Here is a 27,912-nt window from a genome sequence, read left to right on the forward strand (position 1 = left end):
CTCCATCCCCTTCCCTTCCAGTCACGCCTCTCCTCTGAGCCTTTGTATGAGCAGTTTCTGCTACCAAGAGTGCCTGTCCCCTTTCACTCTCAGGAAAGCAACACCTGCTCATCTTCCAAACCTTACTGTGGTTCTTCTCAGGGTTATGATCCTACCTGGAGCCCCATGGCCAGGCATCCCATAGGGTTGTCATGGCCTGTGGGCTCTGAGTTTGTGTCTGTCTTCTCCACCAGGATGCTAGACCCTCCAGATCAAGAGAAAGGACAAAGTTAGCTCTGGGCCTCAGCCCAGGGTCCTGTATGTATGATAAAATATTTGTGAGTTGTTCATTTGATCTGGTGGCAAGAGATGTGTGACAGCATGGGCCTGGATGAGATTAAATAGGCTTCAAGGGAAGTTTGGGCTGGGGACAACCATCACATGCAGGAGGGAGAGTAAGGCCCCAGGGTCTGTACCCTGCTTGTGCTTCCCCTTTGCCCAAAGGCTTGTGGAAGAGGGACATGCACACATATTCTGGGTTGGGAGTCACAGTCAGAGGAGTACTTACATTACTGGTATTAGCTAGGCACCGTCAGAATAGCCCTCTCCTGTCAGTCTTGGGCCAGGAACTGACTACCACACCCACCTGGGGCCCACTGGTCAGACTGGGTCCTGAGCTGTAAGAGGACAGACAGACTGGGGGAGCCCGAAGTGGGGCCTGGGCAAGAGAGGGGCCTGGAACCCAAGCCCACAAGAGAAGGCTAGAGGCCTTGAGACCATTCAGCCCAGAGGAGCATATTCCAAACCATAACAAGTTGTGGGGCAGGAGAAGCAGACAGGCTCTGAGGCCCAAAGGCAAGGCTGACACCCCAGTGGTTTCAGGCAGGATGTCCCTGTTTCCTCCTAGCCTTCCCCTTCCTCCCTCCCCCAGGAAAGGAGACCCCAGTGGCCAGCCCTTAACATGTCAACCTTTACCGATCAGGGAGAGATGAACAGGGAGAAAAGATGAGAGGGATGCAGGCAAGTGAGGGGATGGCATCTAGAGACTTTTCCAGGCAGAGCCTCCTCATGGCCCCCAGTCTGGACTCTGCCCCTCTGTCTATGCAGAGGCAAACACTTTCGCAGCCCAGAGAGTGCGGGTGATGACTCCACAGACACACCCCAGGGCTGCATCTGGTGTAGAGTCAGACTCAGGGGTATCCCTGAGGGCAGGACTTATGTGGACACATCCCTGTGGCTAGAAGGCAGTTCACAGGCCCAGGCCCTAGCTGTATGGGTGCTCATGACCAGAGTAGGTCAGCAGGCAGAGGGTCTAGGAGGAGCAGAAGATCACCTTCTCCAGGCAACCTCCTTGATTGTTTCGGGCCCTCAGTTCTCCTTTTTCAGTCCACAATCTCTGCCAGCCAACATGACCTCTCGCTGCTCCATGCCCAGGCCTCCTTATCTGCTGTCTACTCCTAAGCCCCCACAATTTGGCATAGGACTGACTGACCCAGGGGTGCCCCAATAGGTCTACGACTCCCCCAGAAGAGGGACTAGGCAGCAGGGGTGGGGGCTCCGGTAGCCAGAGAGTTGCAATGGACATGTGCCTCCCCCAATTCTGTTTTCTCCCAACCATATGCACAAAGTCTGCAAACAGCCCCACGGGGGAGAGTTGGTAGAAAGAAATAGATTTATTCTCATGTACAAAGCGGTCAGCTCACGGGACCATATACAACAGTTGCACAGAATCCTAGAAAAACTCATCTCTCTAAAGGCAACTCCGAATAGGTAAGGCAGGTGGCCCCCCTCCCCCCACCCCACAACAAGTACAGAACAAAAGAGAAGGAAGAAGCTGCCAGGCTCACTGGAGAGACCCTGCCCTATGGGGTCTCCCAAGCCCTGGGGCATGGGTGGATATGGCCTTGAAGAGGGGAGAGACACCCTGCCCGGGCTGAGGCCAGGTTCTTCTCTGGCTGTAGGAATGGGGGAGGGGCTCAGGCTAAGGGAGTACACTCAGGGGGCCTCTGAGGGACTCAGGGTGGCAGGGGCATTCCACAGCCTCTCCTGGAACTCCACGGAGCTATGGAGACTTTGATCTAAAAGGGGTCTCAGAGAACCGATTGTCTCACCCTCCTGTTTTGCCCATAGGGGAAGGGGCTTGCCCAGGCTCGCAGAGTCAGGAAGAAGCATTGACTCAACAGGGGCTGGTCTCCCAGCCCAGGGATCCTTCCTGCCCATCGTTCCCATCCTGCTTTCTTCCTGAGCCCCCTCTCCCCAGAGCACTGAGTGTCCCTCTGGCAGCTTCCTCGTGAGGTCCCTGTATCAATCACCCCAGGTCCTCGTCCCCACCAGAAGTTAGTGGTGGTCCTTAGGTCTCTCTCAACCTATGGCCCCATGGCTATTTCCCATCCTCTCACAGAGCCAATGACTATTTCTAAGACCCAACCTCTATTCACTGAGATGTCCCACCTTCTCCTGGCATGAGGACCCTGGAGAGGAGAAAAGGGCACAGATCTGGTGGGGCAGGATTGGGGCCCAGGAGAAACCACCCAGGCTGCCACAGAGGAGTGGCTTGGAGAGGACTTGCCAAGGTGTGGTCAGAGGTACAGAGCAGGGCCCACTGCTCATGGGTCACTCCTATGTTCTCAGAGGACAAATAAAGTCTTGGTGAGGCTAGAAGTCTTGCTTCCATTATACAAAGAACACTGAAGCCCAGAAGGTCAGTACTTGCCCAGGTTACACAGAAAGTTCTGGTCTAGAACCCAGGACCCATTGCTCTGTTCCCGGGGCATCTGGTCAGGCCAGTGGAGGGTTTTGGGAGGAGGCCTGGGCAAAGAAAGGTCCCGGGAAAGGCTTACTCAGCGTCAAGGCTGCAACAGCCATTGACAGGGCCCCTAGTGCCATCCAGCTCAGGGACCTCGTATTCCTCATCCAGGAAGTCCAGCGAGTTGTTGCTTGGGAGGCCGCGGATGGTGAACTTGTGGGACACCTTGGTCCAGTGCTCACGGTTAGAGGCCACACGTTCATACAGCTCTGCTGCTTTAGGGAACAGGTCCTGCAGCAACCTGGGGGTGCATGGGGGCAGGGATAGAGGTCAGAAGTCAGATTGTGAGCAGCAAGAAAGGTTAGGGCTATACCACAGGTAGAACTTCTATAAGAGTGTGAGGCATAGGACTGGACACTCGAGGAGAGCATGATGGTTTCTTTCTAGAGGGGATCAAGGATGAAGTGTTCATTTAGGGGCAAAGCAGGACACAGCATTGCCCAGAGGTAGAGGTATAAATCACTGGAGCTGGCCTGGACCAAGCCAGCACCTCTGTCTGCTGCGATGGCCATGGTCAGCCCTGACCCATCCCACCCTCTCTGTGCAGAGTCCCCAGAAGTCCCCGTGAGCCCCCTCACTTGTAGATGGGCATTGCGATGTGCTCCATGAAGCTGATCTGCAGCTCAGGAATGTAGGCCTTCTCACGGTCCATCATCTCCATTGGCCTGTTGCCCATGGCTTTCTCCTATGGGCATGAAGTCATCAGGCCTGGCCCTCTTTCTCTACTTGGTACCAAGGTCAGGCTAACTCAGCCCCTCCCAGGTCCAAGCCAGGAACCCACCCCCCAACGTGAACACCCTGAGATTAGTCCCTACATACCAAGTCTCCCTGGGAGAAGAACTCTTTGTAGATCAGCTCCTGAAAGGCCAACACTCTCATCAAATCCTGTGAGTGGGATCCACCTACCCAAGCTCCTCAACAGCCCCCTCCCAAGGGGGCAAACTGAGGCCTCCCTCAGCCCCACCTCAGGGTCCATCCTCACCATCCCCAGCCTGGCAAAGGGATAGCCCCAGATGGGGAAAGTGTGGCTGGATTGCCCACCTCTGACCAGCCACTGACTTGCTGTGTGACCCTTGGTGAGTCTATGCCCCTTTCTGAAACTCCCCGTCTGTCTCCCTGGGGTGGTCTAGATATGTCTCCCCAAAATATAGCCAAGATGGGGCAGCCCTTACTGCAATCTTCCTCGTGGTCTTCCAGCCCTTGGTCTGATCAGAGAGGTCACAGGAGGTCATAAGGAGGCAAAGGAGGAGACTATGGTGCTGCTTGTTGGTTCGGTCATAGCCCACTGTTGGGGAGAAGATGGGGTCAAGGAGTGGGGCTCAGCCTCCTAGCATCCTCTCTCTGAGGACAAGGCCCCCAGGGCCCACCCCAAAGTGGTCTGGGGAATTCGGCACCCTGGATAGGAGCCGAGGGGCCAGGCTGGGTCTTCACAGTAGGTTGATGCTGGAGGGGGTGGGTCTAAACTCCTGGGGATGCTCTCCAGGCAAATCCCCCTCTTGGCAGTCCCACCCAACTCCAAGGCCCAGGGCTAAAGGCAGGCACCATCAGCCATCTTCTGGAGATCCTTGAAGATGCGAAGGTGGTGGGCCAGGTCGGTGGCCAAGATGATGTCCCGCATCAGGTCCAACATGCGCTGATAGTCCTGAGTGGGGGTGGGGAGATGTCGCACCCTCCTGTCAGACACCCTTTCCCACTCCCCGGCTCTGAGGAACCTCTACCCATCAGCCCTTCTCCTGTCTTGAGCCATCTCCCAGCTTCCATCCCCTCACCCCGACCCTGGCCCTATCACCTTTCGGGAGAAGTGGTCGAAGATGTTGCAACCGTGGGTGTTGAGGATGGCGATGGCTTGAGCGAAGTGGTGCCTCTGGGGGAAAAGGAGTGATGGGGCCCAGCCGGGGTGGCGGGCTCCCCTCACAATTGACCCCAAGAGAGGGAGCAGGCCTGGCCCAGCCCCGATCCCCAAGATGAGCAGAGCAGGCAGAAGTGGGGAGTCAGGGTGCTAGTGCCCTTTCTGGGCTCTATTCCCATCTTTGGTGTGACCTGTACAAGGCCCTAGCCAGCTCTGAGCCCTAGATTCCTCAGCTGTCATATGGAGGGACACGACAAGGTAAACTCTAAGGGTCTTTCAAGTTGGAATGATTCTGAAATGATTCCTCAGAGTCCTTAGACACTAATTAATGCAGCTAAGATTTGTTTGCTGACAAGGAAAGGCATTGATGAGGTGAGGGCAGAGCCCCTGTCTCCTGATGTTGAAGGGCTGTCACTAGGAGGAGGAGCTGGCTCAGCCCAGGGTGCAGAGGGCAGAAGCAGGGCTGCCACCAGGCATCCCAGGAGGGAGCGAGTCCCTCATCTCTGGGAGTGTACAAGCAGAACCAGTCTCTAGAGGTGGGGGGCAGTATGGGGCAAGGTGACATTGGAATTTTGGCTCTCGCACTGTGCCGAGACCTGTGCCAAGTGCAGGGAACTCAGAGGGGTCTCAGATTTTGTCCCTGCCCCAAGAAGCCCCCCATTTGGGTGTGGGTAGACCCAAACTAAAGAATCTAAGGCAAAATTGAGTGGGATAAGAGTGGATCCTGTCCAGGCTTGGCAGAGAAGGGTTGCACGGTGCATTCCCAGACTTACAGAGAGAATCATACTAAATACAAGTCCTCCCTTTGCAAACTTGGGCTCCAGCATAACCTCAGCCTGACTCATACTCCCATCTGCACCTGCATCCTCCAAGCCCATCTAGGAAAATGAGCCAGACATGCTCTAGGGGTGGCTGCAGCTCTCTCGAAGAGCAGGGTTCGGGAACAGGAGGAGCTGGGTCACAGTTTAAGTTTGTAAGTCATCTGCATCAAGGGAATGAGGAGGACAGGAGGATATAGGGGGAGTGGGTGGAAAGTGGGGGGCTGGGGCAGAGTGGTGGTACCTCCATGACAGAGCCTTCGGAGCTATAGAGTGCGGCCAGTACAGATTTCTGGAAAATCCAGGAAAACTTGATCATTCATCACACCCAGATCCAAGCAACCACCATATTAAGCTAAGCATTCCCCTGCTCCTCCCACCGCTACCCCCATCTCAGAGTCCAGCACAAAACCTGGGAGAGCCTCAAGCTCCTGGTCTCACCAGCTCCCACCTCTCCTTAGGCTGGAGAAGTGACACTCCCAGACACCCCGAGGAGGATTCCCACTGTAAGGAGGACAGGGTCTCACCGAGGCCACTTGGAAAGAATTGTTTGTGCCTCTGTGGTCCAGGTCATGACACATGCAGGAAACAAACAAGGCAAATATCTCGATGTCCCTGGTTGAGAGACAGAGAGGAGAGAGGTCCAGCCAGGGCTCCCTTCCCAGGCCCCCAGAGGAGAAACAGCAGGATGAGATGCCCAGCACCCAGACAGGAGCTCGGGACACCTAGTTCCCCTTTCTGGAAAGAAGCCCTGGTTTGGAGTGTGGCAGGCCTATCACTCCCTAGGTATGTGACTGTGAGCGAGTCTGACCCAGGAAATGGGGCTATGCAATCTTCCTCACTGGGCTATTAAGATGGTCCCATGGGGCAATGCATGTAAAGTGCCTGCCATACAGGAGGTGCTTCCTTGTCCCGGAGAAGGGGACCCCAGCAGCAGACAGGGTAAACACAGCCACTCACTCGAGGTAGTTGGTGAGCTCTAGGTTCTTGTAGAGCAGGTAGCAGAAGTGGGAGACAGAGAAGGCATGCATCCAGTTGTGATAAGGGGGATCCCGGTAGCCCTTCTTCACCATCAGACAGAACCTGGAGGAGGGGAGAGGGCAGGAGAGGGGCCTCAGGCTCTCCTCCTTCAGGCAGCCCTGCAGGCTCTGCCCTGCCCCATTCCTTTCCTTTCCTCATGGTCCCAGTGTCCAGGAATTGCCTCTCATGCATGGATCCTCCCCACTCCCACAAGACTTGAGTCTTCCTTAGTTGTCCCAGAGAGACCACTTCCCAGAAGGCTGGAGGCTGTGGACGTGAGAGTAAAGGACAGAAGTGGGCAGAGACAGAGCTGCCTGCCCTAGAGGGGAGGGCCGAGAGCACACACCGGGCCAGTGTTGGGCAGTCGATTTTGTAGTTGTTGATGAAATTCATGTCTTGCAGCATGCTCAGGATGGCCTAGGGAAGGTGGAAGGGAGAGGTCAGACGGACTGTCGGTTTCAAGAAGGGGCCTTTGCTTTGGCCCTTCTTGAAGCCTCCAAAATTTTGGAGTCTTAGATCTTTAGATCTATACTAGAGAACCACAAAATGGTAGCACGAAGCATTCTCGGAGCCAAGAACTTTTATAAATATAGGATCTAAGAACACTTGGAACCAAATTCACACAAAATCTTAGAAAAAGTGGGAAGCAAGGTGCCAACCCTGAGGCTCCATGCCCTGGGCATTGTTGGTTCTGGAGCAGCCCTCGGCAATCATTCAGCCAGCCCCTTGCCTGTGGGCAGGCCCTGTGGCCTGCGCTGGCAGACCACATGCCCACTCCATCTCTAAGGGAGATGCTATAGCCTTCCTTGATGACTCTGGTTTGCCAGGAAGTTCCTGTACACATCTAACTTAAATCTCTGCCTGCACACCCTCTGCCTCCATAGTCCAGTGGGTGGCAAGAAGGGGAAGCTCACCATGGAAGTGTCATCCTCTGGTAGAGAGCGAGGGGTATAGGTAAAATTGGCAAAGTTGGAGTCAATGGCAGCCACAGGCTGAATCCCGTCATGGAGGAGTTTGGTGTATTCATCATCAGAAACCTACAGGGGACCAGCCAGGGATTAGAAGATGACCTCCATCCATTTAATTCCCACAGCAGGGGGACCCTTAACCCAGAGTGCATGCTAGTTGGGCCATCTACTCCATGATTGACACTGGGCAGGAGATCGCTACCCTCCCCTTACAGCCTGTGGCCTACCTACTGTGCCTCTTTATTGAAGACCACCCTCATCTGTAAACAGCTTACCCTCAGCAAAGACAGAAGACACCCCTTTGTGATACCCCCAAACCATGGTAGGCTTTCATAGACACTAACTTGAAGATTCTTTATTTGGAGGTATTGTTTCAGAGTCCAACCTCAATCCTTCCTACTACAGCTTTGACCCTATCCACACAGTCTGGGACACTTTGGTTTAGACACAGGTAAGAGGAAATGTTCAAATCAGCAATGACCACCACATAGCCTGACACAGAGTCTGGAAATGGGATAGAATATCATAATTAGGACTTCCCAGGACTCAGGATCATTGTCCCCAGGGGAGCTGTGGGAGAGGCCCTGAGTGGGCCTCTCAGCCTTCAGTCATTCCTCAAATGGGAATTATCCCTCGACATGGGAAGCAACTGGCCAACCTAGGTTCTTCTCTGGGCTAGTCCTGCCGCCAGCCTTGGGGCTGAACCAGAAAGTGCCTGGAATAGGCTGTCCTGAAAGAGCTAGAGGCCAGGCATTGCACTGGGCCTATCTTCTTATCTTCAGGAGAGGGTGATCAGAAAGCTCAGGCCCGTCCTAGGCCCATGAGGATTAGGGAAGAAAAGGAAGGAGCAGGTGGGCTGCAGGGGACCTTCGGACTCTGGGGAGACGTACAGAAGCTCCTTGCAAGCCTCACCTTCATGTGGTACATCATCATCTCGTTGGCGAGGTGGCTGCGGTACTGGGCCTCATTCACTTTCTTGTAAAGGAGGGACTGAGGGAGAAGGGAGAGAGGGAAAGATGAGGCTCAAGCAAGGTGGCCGTGATACCTCAGAAGGCCCAGGAATGGGACAAAGGGGTCAGATAGAATCTCCCTTCTTGTCCTGGGCTGGGCCTTTGAGCTTCAGCCCAGAGTAGGGAGCCCCCGCCAACTTTTATCAGAACGCCCCCTTTCTCCTCCTCCCAAGGCCTCTTAGCATTCCATTTGGCACTTTGCATCCCCTCTGGAGCCTGCCCCAAGGCCCACAGCAGAGAAAAAGAAGCAAGATGAGGGATAGTGTTGGGGACCAATGGGTTAGAGTCCCAGGCCAGAGCTGCCAGCTCTGGACAATGAGACCCAACATTTCCCAAAAAGAAGCTGACCAGGGGCTTGGGTGACGGTTGCTGCCAGAGGAAGGGCGGTGGCGGGGTTGGGTGAATAATAACTGGGATCTCCCATGGTCCTGGGAGGCTAATGGAACAGGACGGGAAATAGTAAATTTTCGGAGGGGAAATTGAGGCCAGAAGTGACCAGCAGACACGGAAGGTGGCATAGCAATCCAGTGGCCGGGCTCTGACTCCCAGGTCGGGCACAAACGGGTCTGGATAGAGCAAGGGCAACCAATTACTCACATGGGCGATGCTGATGCCGCAGTAGATGGAGAAGGCAGTGGCCAGGTCCTCATCGAACTTGCTGAACCATGGTCCGTTGATCTTGTTCACCAGCTCTGCCACACCGATGACCTCTGGGAGCCGGAGAGGGGCTAGGACCGGCCGGTGGATGTGTCTGGCGGGGATCTGCCCTCCCAGGGTGTCCTCAAGGGATGTCCCATGCCTGGGAAACCCTGTCCCTTCTGCTCAGGGACGCTAGAGCGGTGGGGTGGGGTAGGGTTGCGGACCCTCTTGCTCGGCTCTGCCCTACCCTGCTCAGGTCCCGCCCCTCAGGCCCCGCCCCGCCCGCCCTTCCGCCGGGAGCTCGCACCCTGGTTCTCATTCTTAATCGGAAAGCAAAGGATGTTGCGCGTGCGGAAGCCAGTGCTGTCGTCCACGCCACGGTAGAAAAGCGGGTGTGCGTACGCATCCGGAATGTTCAGGATCTGGCCCGTGGTCGCCACGTGGCCCGCGATGCCCTGGTCGGCTGGGATGCGGATCTCATAGCTCTGCCGGGGCAGGCATGGGTAGGGAGGAAGAAGTTAGTGGCCGGACACAGAGCAGACCATCGACTGTCCTGCCTGCTCCCCAGTCCCCCCTGCGGACACCCGGACCCTGGGACCATGGCCACACACTCCCTGCTCGCGGGCCTGCCTCACCTCGTCCTCCACCACGCCCCCGTCGAACACCTTGGCCACCAGCTCATTCTGATCCAGCAGGAACACTGAACAGCTGTGGGGAGACGGCTTTGGTCCACAGGACCCTGACATCCCTCTCTGACTACCCCCCACTTCTCACGACTTGAGGCAAAGCCTGGGTTTCCGAGGCCTGGAAGGAGTGCTCACTAGTGAGAAATTTCTCAGCATGGGCTGACTCCAGACATTAGTCCAGACCAATGATTTTTTTTGTAGCGCCTACTCTATGCCACACACTGTATTAGGAGCTGAGGACCCATGGCTAGCAAAGAGAGCCCCACCCTTGCTGTAACTGGATGTTACAGTCTAGTGAAGGACACTGGCATGAAATAAAGGATCACACAAAAGGTGACAGGGTCCCACAAGAAGGCAGTGGAGAGGGAAAAATGGGGAGACAAGGAGAGCATTAGATTGAGGCCTGGGGCCTCTCTTGCCCCTCTCGGGGTAGATTCACTCACATCTCAGCATTGCTGAGGTTTCTGGCCTCTGTGATGATCTCCTGGAGCAGGACAGAGACGTCATCTGTGAGAGGAAGAAGCGTCCAGGGCAGTGGTGAGAACAGGCTGTAGTACTGAGGCCAAGCTCTCCCACCTCTCCTCCCCAAAACTCCAGCCCCCAACTCCCACCCCACAGCTAGGTATGGAGGAGGACAATGCGCTCACCCAGGTGAGTGAAGAGGTTCTTTGCCACTTGGAGAAGAGCCTGGAATGGAGAAAATGGAGATCACATGGGTTCACAGGGGGCAACCCTCTTCAGCCCCCTGCCTCCAACAGCCCCAGGGTCTTCTCATTCATCTCCTAGGGGTCTCAGGACACTCTCTGGAGCCTGGCAGAGTCTAATTATATCATTTGGCTACTAAGTGAAGGAGCGGGAGGATAGCCTCAGTGAAGATGGATAGAAATATTGAGTCTCAGATATGCATTCACCTGCGACTCCAACCACCCAGATGTTGCTGTAGTACCCAACTTGAACACTAGAGGGATACAGTGCCTGCAGCCTTTGGCGCTGTTCTAAGAAACTACTGACCTCCCTCTGAAAGAGGCCTCTAGGGCACTAGGTAATCTCTCTGCGGTGGAGACATGGGTTTTTCCCTTGTAGATGACTCTCTGGGGCTGAAAGCTGGGCGACATTGTCCCCAAGAGAGGCGTAAGGCAGCTCACTCACCTGGCACTCACACTTGAGCTTCTGCTCCTTCTGAAAGGCCAGGGTGCTGGTGAGCACCGTGCTGGTGTAGTGGAAGCAGTGCTGGACGACGTGTTCATCCTGGTCCGTGAACCTGGGGGAGGAGGGCAGGGGTCACTGGAAAGGAGAGAATGACAGACTTCTCTCCCCATTTCTCCTTACTTCCATTCCTCCAGGAAGCCCTCTCAGAGATCTACCAGCTAACCATCCCTCTCCTCTACTGGGGCTGCTCGCTGTACAGGCATCTTGGGGCAGCTTCCCTCTCAGACTAGGGGCTCCCTGAGGGAAGAAGTCTCATTCTCCTAGCCCAAAATATGTCTTCCTCCTCAGACTATTGTTTCTTGAAGCCAGAGCCATGTCTCCCTCCTCTGACTTCAGATTTACCCACAGTGAGGTTTGATCTCCTCCCTCAAACTGGAGACTTGCCCTGGCCAGAGCTGGGTCTTCTGGTCCTCCCAAGGAGCTCTTTCATTCTCAAGGAGAAGCAGTGGCACTGCACTATCTTGTCCAGCTCCTGTCACTATCCTACTCTCCCCAGCTCTCCCTGAATCTCTGGGCATCTCTCAGCTTGAGCCGCACTAAAATCCTCATCATTCTGAGAAAACCTCAGGCTCCTTCACACTTTCATGCTTTTCTCCACAGTTTGCTCTGCCTGGAATGCTTTTCCCACTCTCTTCCCTCTATGTCCTGAAAATAAATTTCAGCTTTGAAGGCAGGGACTATAACTGTATCACCCCATGCCCAAGGCAGAGTCTTGTACAGGAAAGATATTTGGGAAGGGTTTGCTAAATGTCTTATCTGTACTCTACCTCTGCCCTTGCTAGCAGCCCCTCAACACTCCCAGCTATAGGGATTCTGGAGTCTCTGTTCTGTGAGTTCCAAATAGCTTCTCTACAGTCACTGCTTTGAGCTGAACCCCATGTTGGCTGATGAAATCATTCAGCATTCACTCCCTGAAATATGTGGGACCCAGAGATGGCCTTGCCCCAGCCCTGGGCCTCAGGGCTGTCACCAAAGCCCCACCTCATTTCCCTTCTAGTACCATCTCTCCTCCAGGTCTAGGGCTAAGAACCCAGTCCCACAACCAGCAGTGAGAGGTCACAGCCCCTGCTAGATCCCCGCTCACTCTGCACTCCTCTCCCCAAAGGCCTTTCTAAGGCCCTCTGGTCAGCGCACAGTTGAACACAGTAGGTGCTCCAATGTGTTCACCAAATGGCAGACATTCTCCCACCACTAGGATGACTCCCAGTACCAAATGACACTGATCCCATCCATATCCTCCCTGCCTCAGCAGGTTCTGCTTTATGCCTGTCTTCATTTCCCCAGGTCTATCCAACTGCATATACAGCTCTGTGTTGGCAGGTCCTGCTGCACAGACCTATGACTGCCAGATCTCTACCTCACCCCTGCAGACCCCATCTTTGGGCTTCTGATACCTTTCTAGTCCCAATATCTCCCATCTCTACTTCCTGCAGGGGCTCCAGGCCCTCAAACCTAGCCTGCTTGCTCAGGCCCCAGGGGCTAAGCATCTTGTCAGCATCTCTCTACATCTCTCAACTCCTCACCTGCTTGCTCCTCCCTGACTTGGCCCAAACTGCTAGATCTGCTGGACCAAGTTTCTCAGCATTCACATCCTGAACTCCCAGGACAGACATGGCTAATCAGTAGAGGGGCTCCTGGGTAGGAGCAGAAGAACACCCAACTCTGGCCTGGGCAAGTCTCCAGTCTGAAGGAGGAGACCACAATTCTAAGATCCAGTCTCAACACAATGCTTCAGGCAGCTACTGCCAATTAGTGAGTTGGTATAGGACATGAAATCTATTTATGATACCACTCCTAGGCCCCAAACCTGACCTCTGCTCTTGAGATATGCTTCCTGACTAAACCTGTTTGCCTGACTCTGTGCCCTACCCACCACTCTGTTTTGAATAATTCATATAGCTGCCCTTTTAATGCCTCTAAAGACTCTCAGCTTAGCCCAGTCCCCAAGCCTGGATTCCCCTTAGCCATTACTAACTATGTCAATGATGCTCTGTGGGTCCCAGAGAGTTTACCCATCCATCAGGGAGTTCCCAGCAGAAATGTCAAACAAGCAAGTAGGGGGAAGACTAAGGGGGAAGACTCAGACCCTAATAGTAGATAATCTCAAGTGCAGGAAGTGGGCAAAGATAAGGGGGGACTAACTCACTTGGACCTCAATATGATTTTGAATTAGCCAAAATGAGTGATGGAGCGTCAACAATTACCTGTGCCTCAGTTGTAGCAGCTGCAAGGGCCAAGCATCCTCATAATCCCATAGTCTCTTGTACCAACAAACCATTCAGTCCACAACTACTGGAATAGTACCCCCTGCCTAGTACTCCTTCTGCACTGTTACCCTAGTAGGGCCCTGCCCAGCCTCTCAGCTCCATCTCTTGATCACGTCATCCCACCCAGACTCACAAGTCTCCTTCAAGCTTGTTGAAAGCGCAGGCCAAGGCCACCACCTGGTCAGTGGCCCGGCTGATGACAGGGACACAGAGCATGGCCTGAAGCTCGCAGCCCAACATGCTTTGCAGTTGTTGCACATCCTCCTGCAAAGGGGAGGTGAGTCAGGGCAGGGGAGGAGAGAGAGAGTATGCTTTCTTCTCCCAGCCCTCTACCCTACTCTGTGACAGGCAGTTCTAAGGGACCCATGCAAGGTGGGAAGTGCTATGACATGGGGGTGATTGGGAGAAAGTGCCTGGGTTTTGTTTCCCACATTCCTAGGCTGCCCTGTCCTACAAACCTAGCCCTGGGCTCCCCTTTGCCTCCTCCCCTGGTCCAGCCAGGCCATGGCTTACAGAAGTGAGATCTTTCAGCTGGATAGACTTCTTATCTTCTACCACTTGGCCCAGGCGTCCCATCGTCAACTGGAGAGTGAAGAGAGACTGAGTCAAGGCCCAGCTCTCCCCGAGGTCAGGCGATCTCAGACTCTGCCCCACCCCCAAGTCTGGAAGTTTCAAGGACCTCTTTGGTCAATCCGAATAGTGGAGTCAACACTGGGGGGCGGGGAGGGGCAGTCTGCTCCTGACCAGAATCCTCTATGCAGGACTTTAGGGTTTTCCCTAACCAGGAGAGAAAAGCAGACTCTAAGGATTCTTGTTGATCTTAAAAGATTCTAAGAGAGTCCAATCTGAAAATGTTCCAACAGAAGTGAACTGGTCTCAAGTAAGCCTCTCTGTAGATTGTAAGCGATTTCTCTCATAACATTTCTAAGTAGATCATAAGATCCAGATAATTCCACCAGAGTCCAAGAGAGTCTAGCAGATCCCGGTCCCTCTGGGCAGATCCCAGGAGTGCCTAGCTTGCCTCACATGCTCCTGCAGACTCCAACATGAGGAACAGATGCGTGACTCACCGGGAAGCTGATCTCTTCCTCCAGTACTTTATCTCCCATGACCTGAGGAACAGAGCAGTGAAGACTCGTTAAAGGATGGGCAAGGTTTTTCCCCTCAGAGACCCGGGTCCCTCGCCCAGTCTCACAGTAGACCTGGGCCCTCACCTTACAGGAGAGCTGTAGATTGTCCTCGGACACCAGCAGAAGGCAGCAGCGGGATGCCTGGGTCTCCTGTTGCAGCTGAGAGGAAGGGACAGAGCCAGGGGCTGACTGCGGATCTGGGCCACCCCCACTCCCCACCCTCTCACCTCTCAGAGGCTCCTTAGGTAGGTGGAGGAGAGAGGAGGGGCAGGACGTCGGAATCTGAACTGAGATGGAGGGCTCACGGGGACATGAGCACAGATGGAGGGGACTAGGGACTCACGTATTGGAGGACTTTGAGCTGCAGGGAAGAGGCATCCAGGTCATAGAGTTCCCCTGCAACCGCGGGGCGCATGTCAGAGAGAGGGCCCGTAGACTCCCCCAAGGCCGCGTCGCCTCGGGATCCATCTGCCGGCCCAGCCCGTAGAGGTCCCTTCCAATTGCTGCCCGGCCCACCCAGCCGCTCCACCTCTCAGGCCCGGTCCACCCAAACAAGGCCCTGCCCACAAATAGGCCCCTCCCCTCCATATTCGCCCCTGCCCCGCCCCCAGGACCGGTCCCAGCCGGGTCCTCACCGCACAGTTGCAGGATCTTTCGGTCCTGGTCAGTGTATGCGACACCGCCCTTCTGGTCTCCTGCCGCCCCCGCTGGAGGGTTCTGGACCGCTTCGGGGGCCGCGCCAGATCCGCGCTGCTGCAGGGCCTGCACCCTTCGCAGGGCTACCAGGGTCTGGGACGGCCCGAGCGTCAGCGAGCCACTCGCCCCATCTTTACCGCGCTCGCCGCCTCAGGAACCCCTTGCCTTTGCTCAAGCCATTCCTTCTGCCTGCGGTGCCTACTGCTCCACCCCCGTTCCAAACAACTCATCCCTCAGCGCTCCATCTTCCTGTGGGATCCCATGGCTCTTGGAGCATCCCTCTGTCCATGAACAGATATGTATAGAGTTTGTCTCCACCCCTAGCCCCAGATTCTTCCAAGACAAGGCAGGGTCAGAGTTCTCTGTCTCGAGCACCCATGGGGAGACCTAGGTCCATATTAAAGTCACAGCATTATAAAATATCAGGAAAGAGCCTCAGTATCATTATGTGGATAATCCTTCCTACACAGTGACAAGATGTTTGACTCATCTCACCAGTACCCTAAGTAGGTCAGCGCTATCCTTATCCTCATTTTCAAATGTAAAACTGATGCTCAGAGAGGTTAAGTGACTTGCTCAAGGTCACACAGCCCAAAGGCGGTGGACTGGAACCCAGGTCTGTCCAGCTCCCTGGCCAGATCATCTTCCCACCAGTTGTGATGAGAGTCTTTAGCAGTCCCCATCCTATGCTAACCCTACCCAAACTCACATGCTTCTCCACGGCTTGAAGGCTCCACTCTTCACTGTCACTCAGCTGGCCACAGTGCACCTGGAAGGATGTGGGAGAGGGACCAGCTGTGACCTCCCCTAGCCTCTTGCCTCTGCCAGAGTGCCCTCCCCACGCCTGACACATACCTGTCCCCACCAACACATATACACTCCAGTCTGTGGGCTTCAAAAATAAGCCCGTCCTTCTGACCAAGCACATGGCTCCAGGAAAATGCCCTCCTCCAGGAAGCCTACAGCTAATCCAAAGAAGTGGAAATTTTCTGATCTCCTTTTCAGTCACTGTTTCATTAAGAGCACAATCCAGGTGTATAGTGAGGGAAGGGGGAGGTGAGCTGGGACCCCTCACAATCTCCCAGCCCATGGAGCACTTCAGGCCCTGATAAGGGAATCAGTGGGATTAGCCTCAGACTCCCAGCTCCCTCCTTTCTAAGTTGGGGTTTGAGCCATGTCTAGGTTTGGGATAAGGGAAGACATTTATGAGGCATCCGCTGTACCTTAAGAACTTGGGAAGATGGCTGAATAAATGCGTGAATGAATAAATTAATGCAGTGATAAAGTACATTGCCTTACATATGATTCTCACCACTCAGTGAGGCAGGCATCCACCTCGCAGATGAACCAAGGTCCAGAACAGCTGAGCAATTTGCCCAGGATCACACAGCAGAAAGTGGCAGAGTTGGGACAGTACCAACCACTCCCTCACCTTCTTTGCCCACTTTCATCACCACTAGTCTCATCACCACTCCCATCATCCTGTCCCTCTCCAACGTCCCTGTGTCATTCACCAGGAATCCCCTCAGTCCATCTTTCATACTCTGTGAAGTCCCTTCCTCCACCCCTGCTTGGGTGCTTGATACAGAAAATGAGAGAGAAAGAGAGGGGCCGTCTGGGGACCCACTGCAGGCCCTGCCAGCAAAGCACCTCGCTTGCGTCACCAGCTTCCGGTGCCTACTCAGAGCTGCTCAGCACCTTGGGGCACCCTGTGGTGATTGCACTGGGGCTCCCTCCTTAATCCTCTCTCTACTCTCAGCAGCCCCCTACCCCCTGCCCTAGGTCCCCTGCAAGGAGCAGATGGAGAGGAGGAGACCAGCGGGTTATCAGGAAGCTCACATCTTATTAGGGCAGGATGGAGTAGGGGATGCATTGGGGAGGGGTGCAGGGCCTCATACCTGAGAAAGAAGGAGAAGGCAGACTGGGGGGGTGGGAACTTAAAGACTGTGAGAGCTCAGAGGGGGAGGGCATCTGGGAGGCTTCCAGAACTGGCACTGAAGCATGGGGAACACAAGCAGAACCTGAAGAGAGGGGACGCTGCAGGCAGGAGCTGTCCCGGCAGTGCTGGGTAATAAGTGGTACAAGGAGATGAGGATCTGGCCAGGAGTGGGGTTCATGGTGCCACAAGGGGAAGGACCTTGTGTGCTAGGCTAAGGAATTGGATTTTAGCTTGAGGGTCGTGGCCTATGGCATGTAGGCGAATTGGAGGGAGCAACACTGCAGGAAGACCTGGACGAGGCCTGGGCAGCCAAGGGTGGTGTTGAAGGTTAAGCTCTGGGTAAGGCTCCATATATGACTCCCATAGGACAGGGAGTCAAAAGAGGGGTATAGTTCACTCACACGTGGTTTTTGTGAACATGTTGGCATTTTGCTGTTAGTAGATGGGGGAGGACACCCTTCTTGTTCCTTCCATCTGGACCCGCCTCTCAGGAAGAAGGAAGGTTAGGACCACTTTATAGATACGGAAGTAACCAGTTCCTGGGCTGCCAAAACAGCTTGGTCCCAGTACAGAGCTGGGAAACTGAATGAGAGCTTCAGAAGGCCAAGGGAAAGAAAGGAATCATGGAGCCCTCCTGGACCCCCTGGACCTCCCCCGACCCCACCACACACTCCTGGGCTGCCTCAGCCCATCCCCACACAGCATGTGCATACAACACATATGCACTCTCATGAGGATCCTCAGTGCCCCCAGCACACACTCATACTCACACTCACTCTCCCATGGAGACACTCAGGTGTGTGCTCATGTGTGCACACACAGGCACAGACACAGACACAACAGAGTGCAGTCACAGACTCAAAGACATCCACACACCCACACTCATAGTGTCTATATGTGCAAATTCATACATGTACAGAGGACACTTGAGTTCACATACCCAAAAGCCATGCACACACTTCTGCCCTCCCCCATATGTAAACACACCACCACCAACAGTCACACATAGCTTTTTGCTCACCAACAGAAATATACACTTGCACCTACTATTGCTAATCAAGGGTTTGTCTGGGACCCACTGGCAATACTCAGTGGTGGGCACTGGAGCTGTAGAGAAGGTCGAGAGCCCAGCACAGCCCCCACGCCCCTCACCCTCACCTAGTTCAACATGGCTAGTTGCCTGAACACTCCATCCCCATGTAAGGAGCTGGTGTGGCTGGCACAGCTGGGGGGAAGCGTGGGCAGAAATCACGCATCAAATGCCAGAGACCAAGGGCCGCCTACTCCTCAAAGGGACTTATTATCCCAGAACTGAAGAACAGAGCCAAAGACTCCTTCCACACAAAGAGTCTGCAATCAAGATGCCTGGATCTGTGAGCTACAGAGAGGCCCAGAACTCAGCCAGGCAGCCCTGCACCTGGACTGCATTTTCCTCAGAGAGCCCTCCCTCCATCCACTGCATTTCCATCAGGCCCCAACATTCCTAGCAGGGCTCCCTGGTTTCCTTGCTTGCATTTAGCATCATCTGCAGTTCTATTCTTATTTTGCCTTCTCGTTTGTCTGTCTCCCCCACTCCTCCAGACTGTATGGTCTGTGAAAGCAGGTCCTCTTTGGTCTGTGTGTTTGCAGCGCCTAGCACACAGTGCCTGGCAGTGCTTGAGAAACAGTCTTCAACTGATGGATGGGTGGATGGGTAGATGGATAAATAGATAGATGGATAAATAGATCAATACCAACAGCAGAGACTCAGAGATGGGAATGAGGCTTGAAGAAGGAGCTGGTGAGTTAGCCCTCCCAAAAGATCTGCCCTGTGGCACCCCCTGTACCCTCTGCACCCTCTGCTCTTGAGGTCTGGCAGCAGCTGGGAGGTCCAGGCCTGTCTGCGCTGCCTCTCAGAGGATGTGAGATCCTGTGGCCCCGGGAGCACAAGGAAGCAGGATAGGAACTGTCAGATACAAGTATGCATTGGGAAGAGGGGTGTCCTAGAGAAGTGCATTTCCGCTGGGGTAGGAGGGCATGGGCTTGGAGGCGAGGCAGACCATGAATAATCTAAATACCTTTCAAGAGCTCTTCACTGCCCAGAGTGTTTGAGGAGGTGTGGAAACAGTTGTCGGGAACTTCTCCCGGCAGCCAAAGCCCTGGGTAGCACCTTACTCAACAGCATGCACCCCACACCTCAGCCTCACCAGGATCACACTCTTCCCCCAAGACTCCACCACCCTTTTCCCTCCCTGCCTTTGCTCATCCTCTTCTTTCTGCCTAGAATATCTTTTCCCTTCTTCTCTGCCTGTTGACCTCCTACTCATGCCCCTCGACCCCCCTAAAATGCTGTCTCTACTGTGAGGCACCCCTTGCTGCTCCATCCTCTGTCACTAGAGCACCCGCTAGCAGCATTTATTTCTTTTGACCAGCGGTGGTCTCAGAGTGTCTCCGCCTTCCTCAAAGTTGAGAGTTTCTAGAAGGCAGAAATGAGTCTGGTTCCCTTCTCTACTCCAGCACTCAGCCTGGAGGAGAGTCCAGAGCAGAGTTTTCTTAGGGTGAGTTAAATTCAAGTGATCTGACTCCATCTCCCTCCCCAATGCACAACATACACATACACACAGGCTCTTCTCCCCACAGGAGGAGGTTGAAGCCTGGACTTCTGGCATAATCTGAGCCAAAGTGGATGGTGGTCATGGCAATCATCCTCCTGCCCACAAGATGAGCAACCTTCCAGATATCTTCCCCTTGGGGGAGTTGCTTCTCTTCTGACTCAGCCCTCACAGCCCCAGGAAGTCTTTCTCAAGAACCTGACAACCCAGACTCTTTTTCCTCAGCAAAGGTGGGCAACCAAGCCTCTGCCTCCAACCTTGACCTCTGTGCTGGCCCTGGTCCTCTTCAAAGAGACCAGCTCCTACACAGATTGGGATCAAAGGAGGGAGGGAAGCAGTGCTGAGAACTCTGTGCCAATAGCAGATCTGTTCCCTGTGGGAACAGAAGCTGGGGGGCGGGAGAAACCAAGGAGGACGCTTCTCCCTCGCTCAGGCAGATGGGGTGCTGAGGAGGAGACCAAGCCAAGTACCCCTTCCTTCCCCTCCTCTCCCTTCCTCTTCCCATGGTGCCCCTCCACTCCACCCCACCGCCCCACCTCCAGCAGTGCTGGAAAGGTCAGGTGCCTCAGAAACCTTTAATTCTGTTTTAATGAGCTCAGAGGAGTCCCTGGGTGCACCAAGAACAGCTCATTTATCTGTCCGTACCCCAAGTCTGCCCCATATTCAGGTAATGGTGATTCGGGAAAGCTAACCTCTGTTCCTAGGACAGGAAAAAGATTTTGAACACCCTTCCACACACACACACCCATAAAAGAGAAGAGCCTGAAGAGCAGCAGATCCCGCCCCAAAAGCCTGCCTGGGCCAGCAATTTTGTCCTGCCCATTCAAGGTGGGGCAGAGGGGTGGGTTGTGGAGGAATTCCGAGACTTCTCCCAGATGCCTATTTCCTCCAGCTCCAGCCCAGCTTGCTGTTCTCAACACACACACACACACACACACACACACACACACACACACACACACACACACAGGGCTCCATCCACTGCTCCCTCCCCTGCTCTCCTCTCCACCCATATCACCCCACAAGGGCTCTTACCAAGATGACGGCTGCCACAGCCCCAGCCTCCTTGTCCACCAGCGGTATGACCAGCACTGAGGGGGAGAGGGCAATGAGGTGGTCCTTTGGGGCCAGTGAGGCTCAGAGATACTGAGCCGGGACCCAGGGAGGGAGACAAAGACATAGACAGAGGCTGGGACAGAGACAGAGAGAGACCCAGAGACCCAGAGAGACAGACAGGGGTGTCCTGAGGCAGCAACAAAAACAGCCACAGCAACGACCCCTGCATGGAAGGAAACCCTCACTTGATAGCTTTGTTGTGATCCTCCCAGCAACCCTGAGAGGGAGGGAGGCAGGTAAGGCTGAGCACCCCTGTTTTACAGATCGGGAAACTGAGGTTCAGAAAGGGGAAGTGACTTGCCCAAGATCACACAGCAAGTCAGGTCTCCTGACTCCCAGTCTTGTGCACTTTCCACATCGAGACAGAGGACAGAGACCTAGAGAGACTGAGACACGAGGCAGAGAGACATGGCGGACAGGGGGCATGGAGAAGAAGAGAAAGAAAAAGAGAGACAGTGACAGAGAGAGCATGATAACAGCTACAGCCCATCTAGCAACAGGCACATCATCATCACTGTGGCCACTGGCCACCAAGCCCTAGTACGTGCCAAGCCCTTAACATGCATTGTTTGCTCCTCCTTGCAACATCCCCTCAAGGTAGGTTCTATTTTCCCCATTTTACAAATCAGGAAATGGAGGCTCAGAGAGGTTAGTAGCACAATAGAGAGAGAATTAGATGGAGGGATTGCTACAGACACAGAGCAAAAGAAAGGAGATTGAAAGATGAAAACAGGGGTAGAAGACAGATGTGATTTGGGGAGCAGGGGCACAGTCCCTTCCTGCTCCTGCCCAGCTCCCAGCCCCTACCTTGGGTGTCAGGAGCCAGCGGGGCTACCAGCTTGGCCAAAGTTTTCTCCTGTAGGTCTGAAGGACCCAGTCCATTGCAGCCCAGCCGCTTCTGGGAGATCACGGCCTCTCTGAAAAAAAAAAAGACATGATCTTACCTCTCAACCCCTGGATCAAAGAGGACAGGCCCTAGCCCAGGGACATACAGCAGGTTGGATTCTGCACATCTGCAAGGATCTGGACAAGTTGACCTGTTACAGGGCGGACACAAGGTGGGCAAATACAAGAGTCGGGGACCCTGATTTCCCCATAGAGGCGCAGACAGCCACAATTTGGCCTCCGGTGCCTCTTGCTGGTAGGTATGTGAAAGGTAACTTAGGGCCCAGCACAAATCCCCAGAGCAAGAAAAGCAAGGGCGACTCTGCCGCAGGCAAGTGATCTGACCTCTCTGAGCCTCCCAGGGAGAACTAGGATGGAGGAGAGTAGAATCTTAACTAACACCTTCCTCAGAAAACCATTCTAGAGCCACTTTTGGTGCTAAGCAGGGGGAATCTAGAGATAGTCGTCATACCTAAAGTTTATCAGACATTCCCTTTGTGCCATGCATAATCCAAGCAACTTATATAGATAAACTCAGAATTCCCAGCAATGCTCTGAATTAAATATTATCATCATCATCTCCATTTTCAGGTGGAGGAACTAAGGCACTAAGAAGTTAAGTAAACTGTCCAATGTCACATGGCTAATAAGTGGTAGGGCCAGCATTTGAACCCAGGTAGCTGGCACCAGAGCCCACACTCCTAACCAGTATGCTTAAAGCTTCCTAAAGACCCGAGGGGGTGTGAGTCTCCAACAAGGGGTTAGCATGAATGTTGAGGAGGCAAGGGCGTAGGTGTGATGGAGGGAAGGGGAGGTGGATGTGGGGAGAATGTGTTTCTCTCTGCCCTCACCACACATGCCATCTTCTGCCACCATCACCCCGCCTCCCCCCACCCCCACCCCCGACCTTGCCTCTGGCTCTTCCTGCTTAATTAAGTGCTTGATTTTTCACCAAATGTCACTTCTTGATGAATAATTGTCCTGGGTTCCTCATCCCTCATGCTACCTCCACTGAATTGTGTTTACAGAAGATGCCTGGCCTAAAGAGAAGAGAAACTTGGGGGCGGGGAGTTGGAACTCCATTGTGTGCATGTGGGGTCACTAAGGGGAGCCCAGCAAAGGTCAAATGAGGAAAAGAGGGACAGCCTGTAAGTCTTCAGATCATGAGATCATAGCTACTAGAGAAATCGAGGTTGAGTATCTTGGTCAAGGTCATACAGGCTTCTGAATCAGACCTGTTTGCTCCTGGCCTCTGGTTTTGAATCTATAAGAACTATCAGTGTCTCCCACCTTCCAGCCATCACTCCCTGGATCTTCAGGCTCCTGGCATGCTGGGCTCTAGTTATGGGCTCTCTGATTGTGCCAAAACCCCCAGGAACGAATAGGAGTTTAGGTTGGCAGAAAGGCAACAGCAGCCACTTTTCCTGATGACTAAACTGATAAAGGCTGGGGCTTCATGGAGGCAGGGGGCTAGCCTTGATGACTCTAAGCCAAAATCCCTCTTACGGATCCCACTCAGGCACTTGGCCTGGGACTATCTGGTTATTGGGCAGCCACAAGGTGGCGCTGGTCCCTGCATTGCTCATCAGTGAGAGTGGCAGCTTTATCCCATGACCCCTAACTCTGCACTTCCAAACCCCTAGGACCCAGGGCTGCCTTGGCCACTCCCCCTCCTCCACCTCCCAACCCCCTAAAGACACCCCGATGAAGAAATCTGCCTTGCTCTCAGCCTTTCTTCTCTTCTGCACAAAACTTCCTCTGTGCTCATGGCCTCGTGACTCTCCAGTTCCCCATCTCATAAGCTCCATACCCCAGATACCCAAGGGCCTCCTGGAGACTTACCCTAGATGTCCCTGAGGTTGTCAAAGGCACCCAGTCCCAATCTGAACTTACCCTCACCACCACTACCCCCAAGGTGGCACAGCCATCCGCCGGTCCCTAGTAGCATACCCACAAACTGTTCTAGCTGCCTCCTTCTTTCTCACCTTCCCCAGCCAGCGGGTGAGTCACCTCCCAACTGTCACCTACTTTTTCCATTCTCAAGCCACAGCCAAGCTGAAACAGAATTACCTTTCCCCCGACCCTGAAGCAGACGCTCCCCTTGCCTCCTGCCTCCTATGGGGTCCCTTAAATCCATCCTCTATATGAGACCTCTAAAGTACTTATGGGATCATTCTACTTGAAGTCTTTAATTCCACAGAGTATTTATTCGGGGTCCTTCTGGGTCAAGTTTGGTACTGAGGACTGAGATGGGAAGAGGAGGCAGACATATACCTGACTCCAGGAGCTCCAACGTTGTGTGGGGACTGACATGCAGACCCCAGCTTGAGTGCAGGAGTGAGGGCTCTGACAAAGGGAGGAAGAGTGAGACCAGCCTACCTTGGTGCAGGATGGAAGTGGGGTCAGAAGGCTTCCTAGAGGGAAAGATGCCTGATTTGAGTCCTAAAGGACATTCAGAGGTTATGAAGGCAGACAGGAAAAGATGTGCAGGCAGAGGGAACTGTCTATGCAAAGGCGTGGAGGAGAGAAAGAATGTGTGTCTGCCAGGTGGTCCAACTGCAAGGAGGTTGATGTGGCTCGACATCAGGGAGCAAGGCTGGAGAGGGGCCAGGACCTTGAGGAGCTAGGCTTGATCCTGAGGGCAATGGGAGCCCCAGGATGAACTTAAGCAGGGGAAAGTAAAGGTCAGGTTTGACTGTTGGCTGCTGGGTAAAACGCTCACCTAGAGAGGAAGAGTCGGAGAGACTGGGAACCCAGCCTCAGTGAGTACTCCACAGTCTCAGAGATCCCTGGATAGCAGAGGAGAGGCTGGGCTGGGGCAGGTCAACCTTGACTGAACCCAGATCTCCCACCGAGTGCTGGGGTCTCCAAAGATCTTCAACCCTCAGGAGTCCTGCAGCTTTGCACCTTGCTCTGCAATCTGCTCTTCCTGGCCCAGTCATATCCCATGGCCCCGGGCAGGGCTGTGCCAGGCCATGCTCACCTCAGACTACCCACATATAAGCTCTTTTCCTCTGCTGCACCCTTCCCAGAACTTCCGCACCCCCATCCCCCAGCAGATGAGGGTGGGGACTTCATCTACTGCTCACATCCCCAATGGCTCTCTCCTCAACTCAGAACCCCCTGCCTCGACTCCTCTCCCCTCCTGACTCTCCTCTTCCCACCTCCCCTCCTCCCACTGACAGGCCGATGGTGGGGGTGAGGGCACTCCACACCCCAGAGCCAGCTGTCCAGGTTGAAGGCTAATGACTCAGCCCTGGGCACCTGGGAGGTCATGATCTGCCCTGCTGAAGATAAAGACAGATGGGCACAGAGTGGAGAGAAATGGGTGTGAATTTTATGATGGTTCCATCCATTTAACAACTATTTGTTTAGTGGAGAGAGTAGAGGGAAAGGCTTTCTGTTGGTGAGGTCAATGGCCTGGAAAGAGCTGGGTGCCCAGGCCCCTTTCTTTGGTATGGTCCATCCCTTTTACTAAACCCCTCCCCAACCACCCTCAGCCTTGATCTGACCTTTTATTTCTTGAAGACAAATTGTGATTCAGGCCAGGACCTGGACCCTCCTTTACCTCTCTCTTTCCCAGAGTGTGAGACTCCAGAGATGGGAACACACTATTCCCTGTGTCCCTTGTGACAAATCAGAGGGACAGAGAGATTTTGCAGTGAAAGGGGACCAGGTCAGCTCTGAGGAAGAAATTTCTTAAGGTTGGGTTGTGAGACCCCCAAGTGGCAGCGGAGGGAGACAACCAGCTGGGGATGGTGTGGGCGGCGTCTCCATTGCAGCTGAAAGGCCCCGGGTTTCACTGTGCTCAGCAGTGGGTAATCAGAAGCTTTCAGATGGCAAGAGACACAGTAAGAAGAGGAAAGCAGCAAGGCTGGAGACTGAAATAGGCTGGGAGGTAGAGGCGGAGCACCGAGAAGAGGGAGGTGAAGCTTTCCAGGAAGCCCCTTGCCCAGGCAGCCCTCCAGGATTCTCTTGCCTCCAGCCCTGAGGCCCCTTGCAACCCTTGAAATCCAGAGCTGGACCAGCCCTCAGACGTCAGCGTCCAACCCTGTCATCTCATAGAAGTGTAGGCTGAGGCTCAGAGAGGTTGCATGAGATTGTAATTGCAGCCATGTTGTTGTCCTGGATCCCAGATCTCCTGACTGCCAGCCCAGGGTTCTGCTTGCGGACAGACCCAGCCCTGGGGGATGCCGCGACGGCTCCTAAACCTTTTCTGAAAATTAGATCTTCCTTAGTGACAGGGGACTATGGAACAGGCGTCCTAGAGGGTCCCTGGCTGGGCCATGGAAGATAAGTGAAATGTGGGCTGGTGAAGATGGAGATGGCAGGGAAGGAGACAGCACAGCAAGCTCAGGGAGGCAGGAAACCTAAAACACACTAGGAGGATGTAACTGGCCTCTGTGAGCCTGAGGAATAGTAGGGGCACTGGCAGGAGGGGCTGCATAGCTGGTGGCCTGCTGTCCCCATGGCCCGTTTCCACCATGCCTCCCCATACCGCCCTTAGCCCAGTCTCTGCCCTTCCTCTTGGCCCTTATCTGTCTTTATGATTCACCTCCACCTCACATCTGCTGCTGTTTGCCAGCCCTCCAGGGTTCCTGGAGGAGCAGCCCCTGCACTGGGCACTGCCAGAGCCTCAGGCTCCACCTCAGTCTGGGGCAGGTGCCTCGGCCTCCTGACAGGGCCGGAGTCACAGAGGTCACCACTGGAAGGACCCTGTACCCAACCCCACTCATTTTCTAGAAAAAGAGACTGAGGCCAGAAAGGAGGTAATTTTTTCTCAAGGTCATCCACTGAGTAAATGTGTCGGGACTTGGGGCTGGAGGGCCACCAGCAGTCTCTGAGCTCATACTGTGTGCTGGGCACTGCGCTAGGCACATCATCTATTAACTCATCAGCCAATGGATCCTGTTATCTGTAGTCTCCATTCTATAAGAAAACAAGTTTGGAGCGGGTCACGGTGAGGCAGGGATGAGGCTGGGCTACAATACAGGCCTATCTGACTCCCATTCCAGTGCTCTTCCTTCCTCCATATCTATGTCTCAGCCCTAGTGGAGGTTGTGGGCTCTTTGTCAGATGTGGAGAGAGGAAAGCGGGGCACAGATTTCACCCCCAAACCTTGCCAGCCTAAATAAACTTTGTCTCTGTGTCTGGGATGCCCCTGCTGCATCATCCCTCACCCACCTCACCTCTGGGCCTCCTAGGATTTCTGAACCCTGTCTCTAGCAGGCACTTACCTTCCCATTTCCACCAATCTCTGGGCTCATTGCATTGGAACATTCACTCTTAATTGTCTTTTGTTGTTGTTGTTGTTGTACCTTTTCCAAAGACTTCACTGAATTTTAAGTGGTCGAGACTTGGGGGATTCAGAAAGGGCTGCTGATCTAGAAGTTCAGAGGCCCCTCCAAGATGCCCGGATCCCAGACCCACTCTCCAGCAGTAGAAAGCCTGAGGTGGGTGTTCGAGGGCTCAGAAGGGGCAGAGGATGCTTCCTCTACCCTCTGAGCTCATTTTCCTGCATCCCTCTCCCAGGAGAGGCTTCCCGGCCACTTTGAGGAAACTTCCCGATGGGGCAAGTTCATACTAAGCAAAGTTCTTGAGAATTAGGAGTGGAGGTGCTGGCTTAGAGGAGACAAGAGGACATTATAGCATTGTTTTTCCTTAAAGTTCCAAAGACCTTCCAGCCTTATCTTTCCATCTTACAGATGGGACAGTAGAGGCCAGAGCGGGACACGGCTGGCTTGGTTCACACAGTCCTTAAGGAGAGGAGTTGTTAGGAGATGCTGAAGGAGAAAATGTCACCTACCACTCACCCCATGGGAAATCGAATGGGAGAATAGAAGATGGGAAAGCTCTGGGCTATTGGAGAGGCGCCAGCCCCTTCCATGAGTAAGGGTTGGGGGAGAGACCAGCATCCAGGATTCCAGGATTCCAAGTCCCAGGAGAGGCCTCAGGACCACCAGCATCCCCAGAATCTTGACCTCCGGCATCCCCTAACAGCGGTTCTTTGCATGGCCTCTGTGAAGGGTGAGTGTCATGCCAGCCTCAGCTGCTACCTGAAAGAGCCAGGTAGTTGGAAAAGCTCTCCCCCAGGGAGTGAAGCGCTGCCTTCTAGTAACAACCCCCTGGTGCCCACTCAGCTTTCAGCTTCTGACCCAGTGCTCCCTGGCCCTCCATGGAGCTTAGAAAGCTTTGTGGTGCTTAGAAAGCAGTGAGCACGTCCTCCGTGCCCTGCGCTCCTGGGGACCAGCACTCCTGCCCATCTATACTTTCTCATCTGACAAGTTCAACTTCCCCTCCTTGT

At 54.1% G+C, this 27,912-nt stretch overlaps 1 protein-coding gene across 3 annotated transcripts in view; it reads right to left on the bottom strand.

Annotated features, from left to right (window-relative positions):
- Positions 1–1,633: 1,633 nt before the first annotated feature.
- Positions 1,634–27,912, bottom strand: part of PDE2A (phosphodiesterase 2A) — an 87,607-nt gene continuing 61,328 nt past the window's right edge. For all 3 annotated transcript variants that reach the window (XM_039847959.1, XM_039847961.1, XM_039847960.1), the window contains 27 exons: positions 21,531–21,640; positions 20,643–20,698; positions 15,787–15,846; positions 15,017–15,170; positions 14,725–14,777; positions 14,466–14,540; positions 14,322–14,363; positions 13,765–13,833; positions 13,385–13,515; positions 10,925–11,036; positions 10,423–10,462; positions 10,219–10,282; positions 9,725–9,797; positions 9,397–9,574; positions 9,048–9,160; positions 8,353–8,430; positions 7,387–7,509; positions 6,819–6,889; positions 6,413–6,535; positions 5,980–6,067; positions 5,697–5,744; positions 4,575–4,649; positions 4,328–4,427; positions 3,958–4,070; positions 3,605–3,643; positions 3,364–3,470; positions 1,634–3,026 (listed from right to left, as the gene is read on the bottom strand). In XM_039847959.1, coding sequence (XP_039703893.1) covers positions 2,816–3,026; positions 3,364–3,470; positions 3,605–3,643; positions 3,958–4,070; positions 4,328–4,427; positions 4,575–4,649; positions 5,697–5,744; positions 5,980–6,067; positions 6,413–6,535; positions 6,819–6,889; positions 7,387–7,509; positions 8,353–8,430; positions 9,048–9,160; positions 9,397–9,574; positions 9,725–9,797; positions 10,219–10,282; positions 10,423–10,462; positions 10,925–11,036; positions 13,385–13,515; positions 13,765–13,833; positions 14,322–14,363; positions 14,466–14,540; positions 14,725–14,777; positions 15,017–15,170; positions 15,787–15,846; positions 20,643–20,698; positions 21,531–21,640 — 2,506 coding nt within the window. In that variant the 3' untranslated portion in view covers positions 1,634–2,815. The remainder of the gene's footprint in view (positions 3,027–3,363; positions 3,471–3,604; positions 3,644–3,957; positions 4,071–4,327; positions 4,428–4,574; positions 4,650–5,696; positions 5,745–5,979; positions 6,068–6,412; positions 6,536–6,818; positions 6,890–7,386; positions 7,510–8,352; positions 8,431–9,047; positions 9,161–9,396; positions 9,575–9,724; positions 9,798–10,218; positions 10,283–10,422; positions 10,463–10,924; positions 11,037–13,384; positions 13,516–13,764; positions 13,834–14,321; positions 14,364–14,465; positions 14,541–14,724; positions 14,778–15,016; positions 15,171–15,786; positions 15,847–20,642; positions 20,699–21,530; positions 21,641–27,912) is intronic.

The sequence above is a fragment of the Pteropus medius genome, unplaced genomic scaffold (assembly GCF_902729225.1).
Source record: "Pteropus medius unplaced genomic scaffold, Ma_sr-lr_union100, whole genome shotgun sequence".
NCBI classification, from domain to species: domain Eukaryota; kingdom Metazoa; phylum Chordata; class Mammalia; order Chiroptera; family Pteropodidae; genus Pteropus; species Pteropus medius.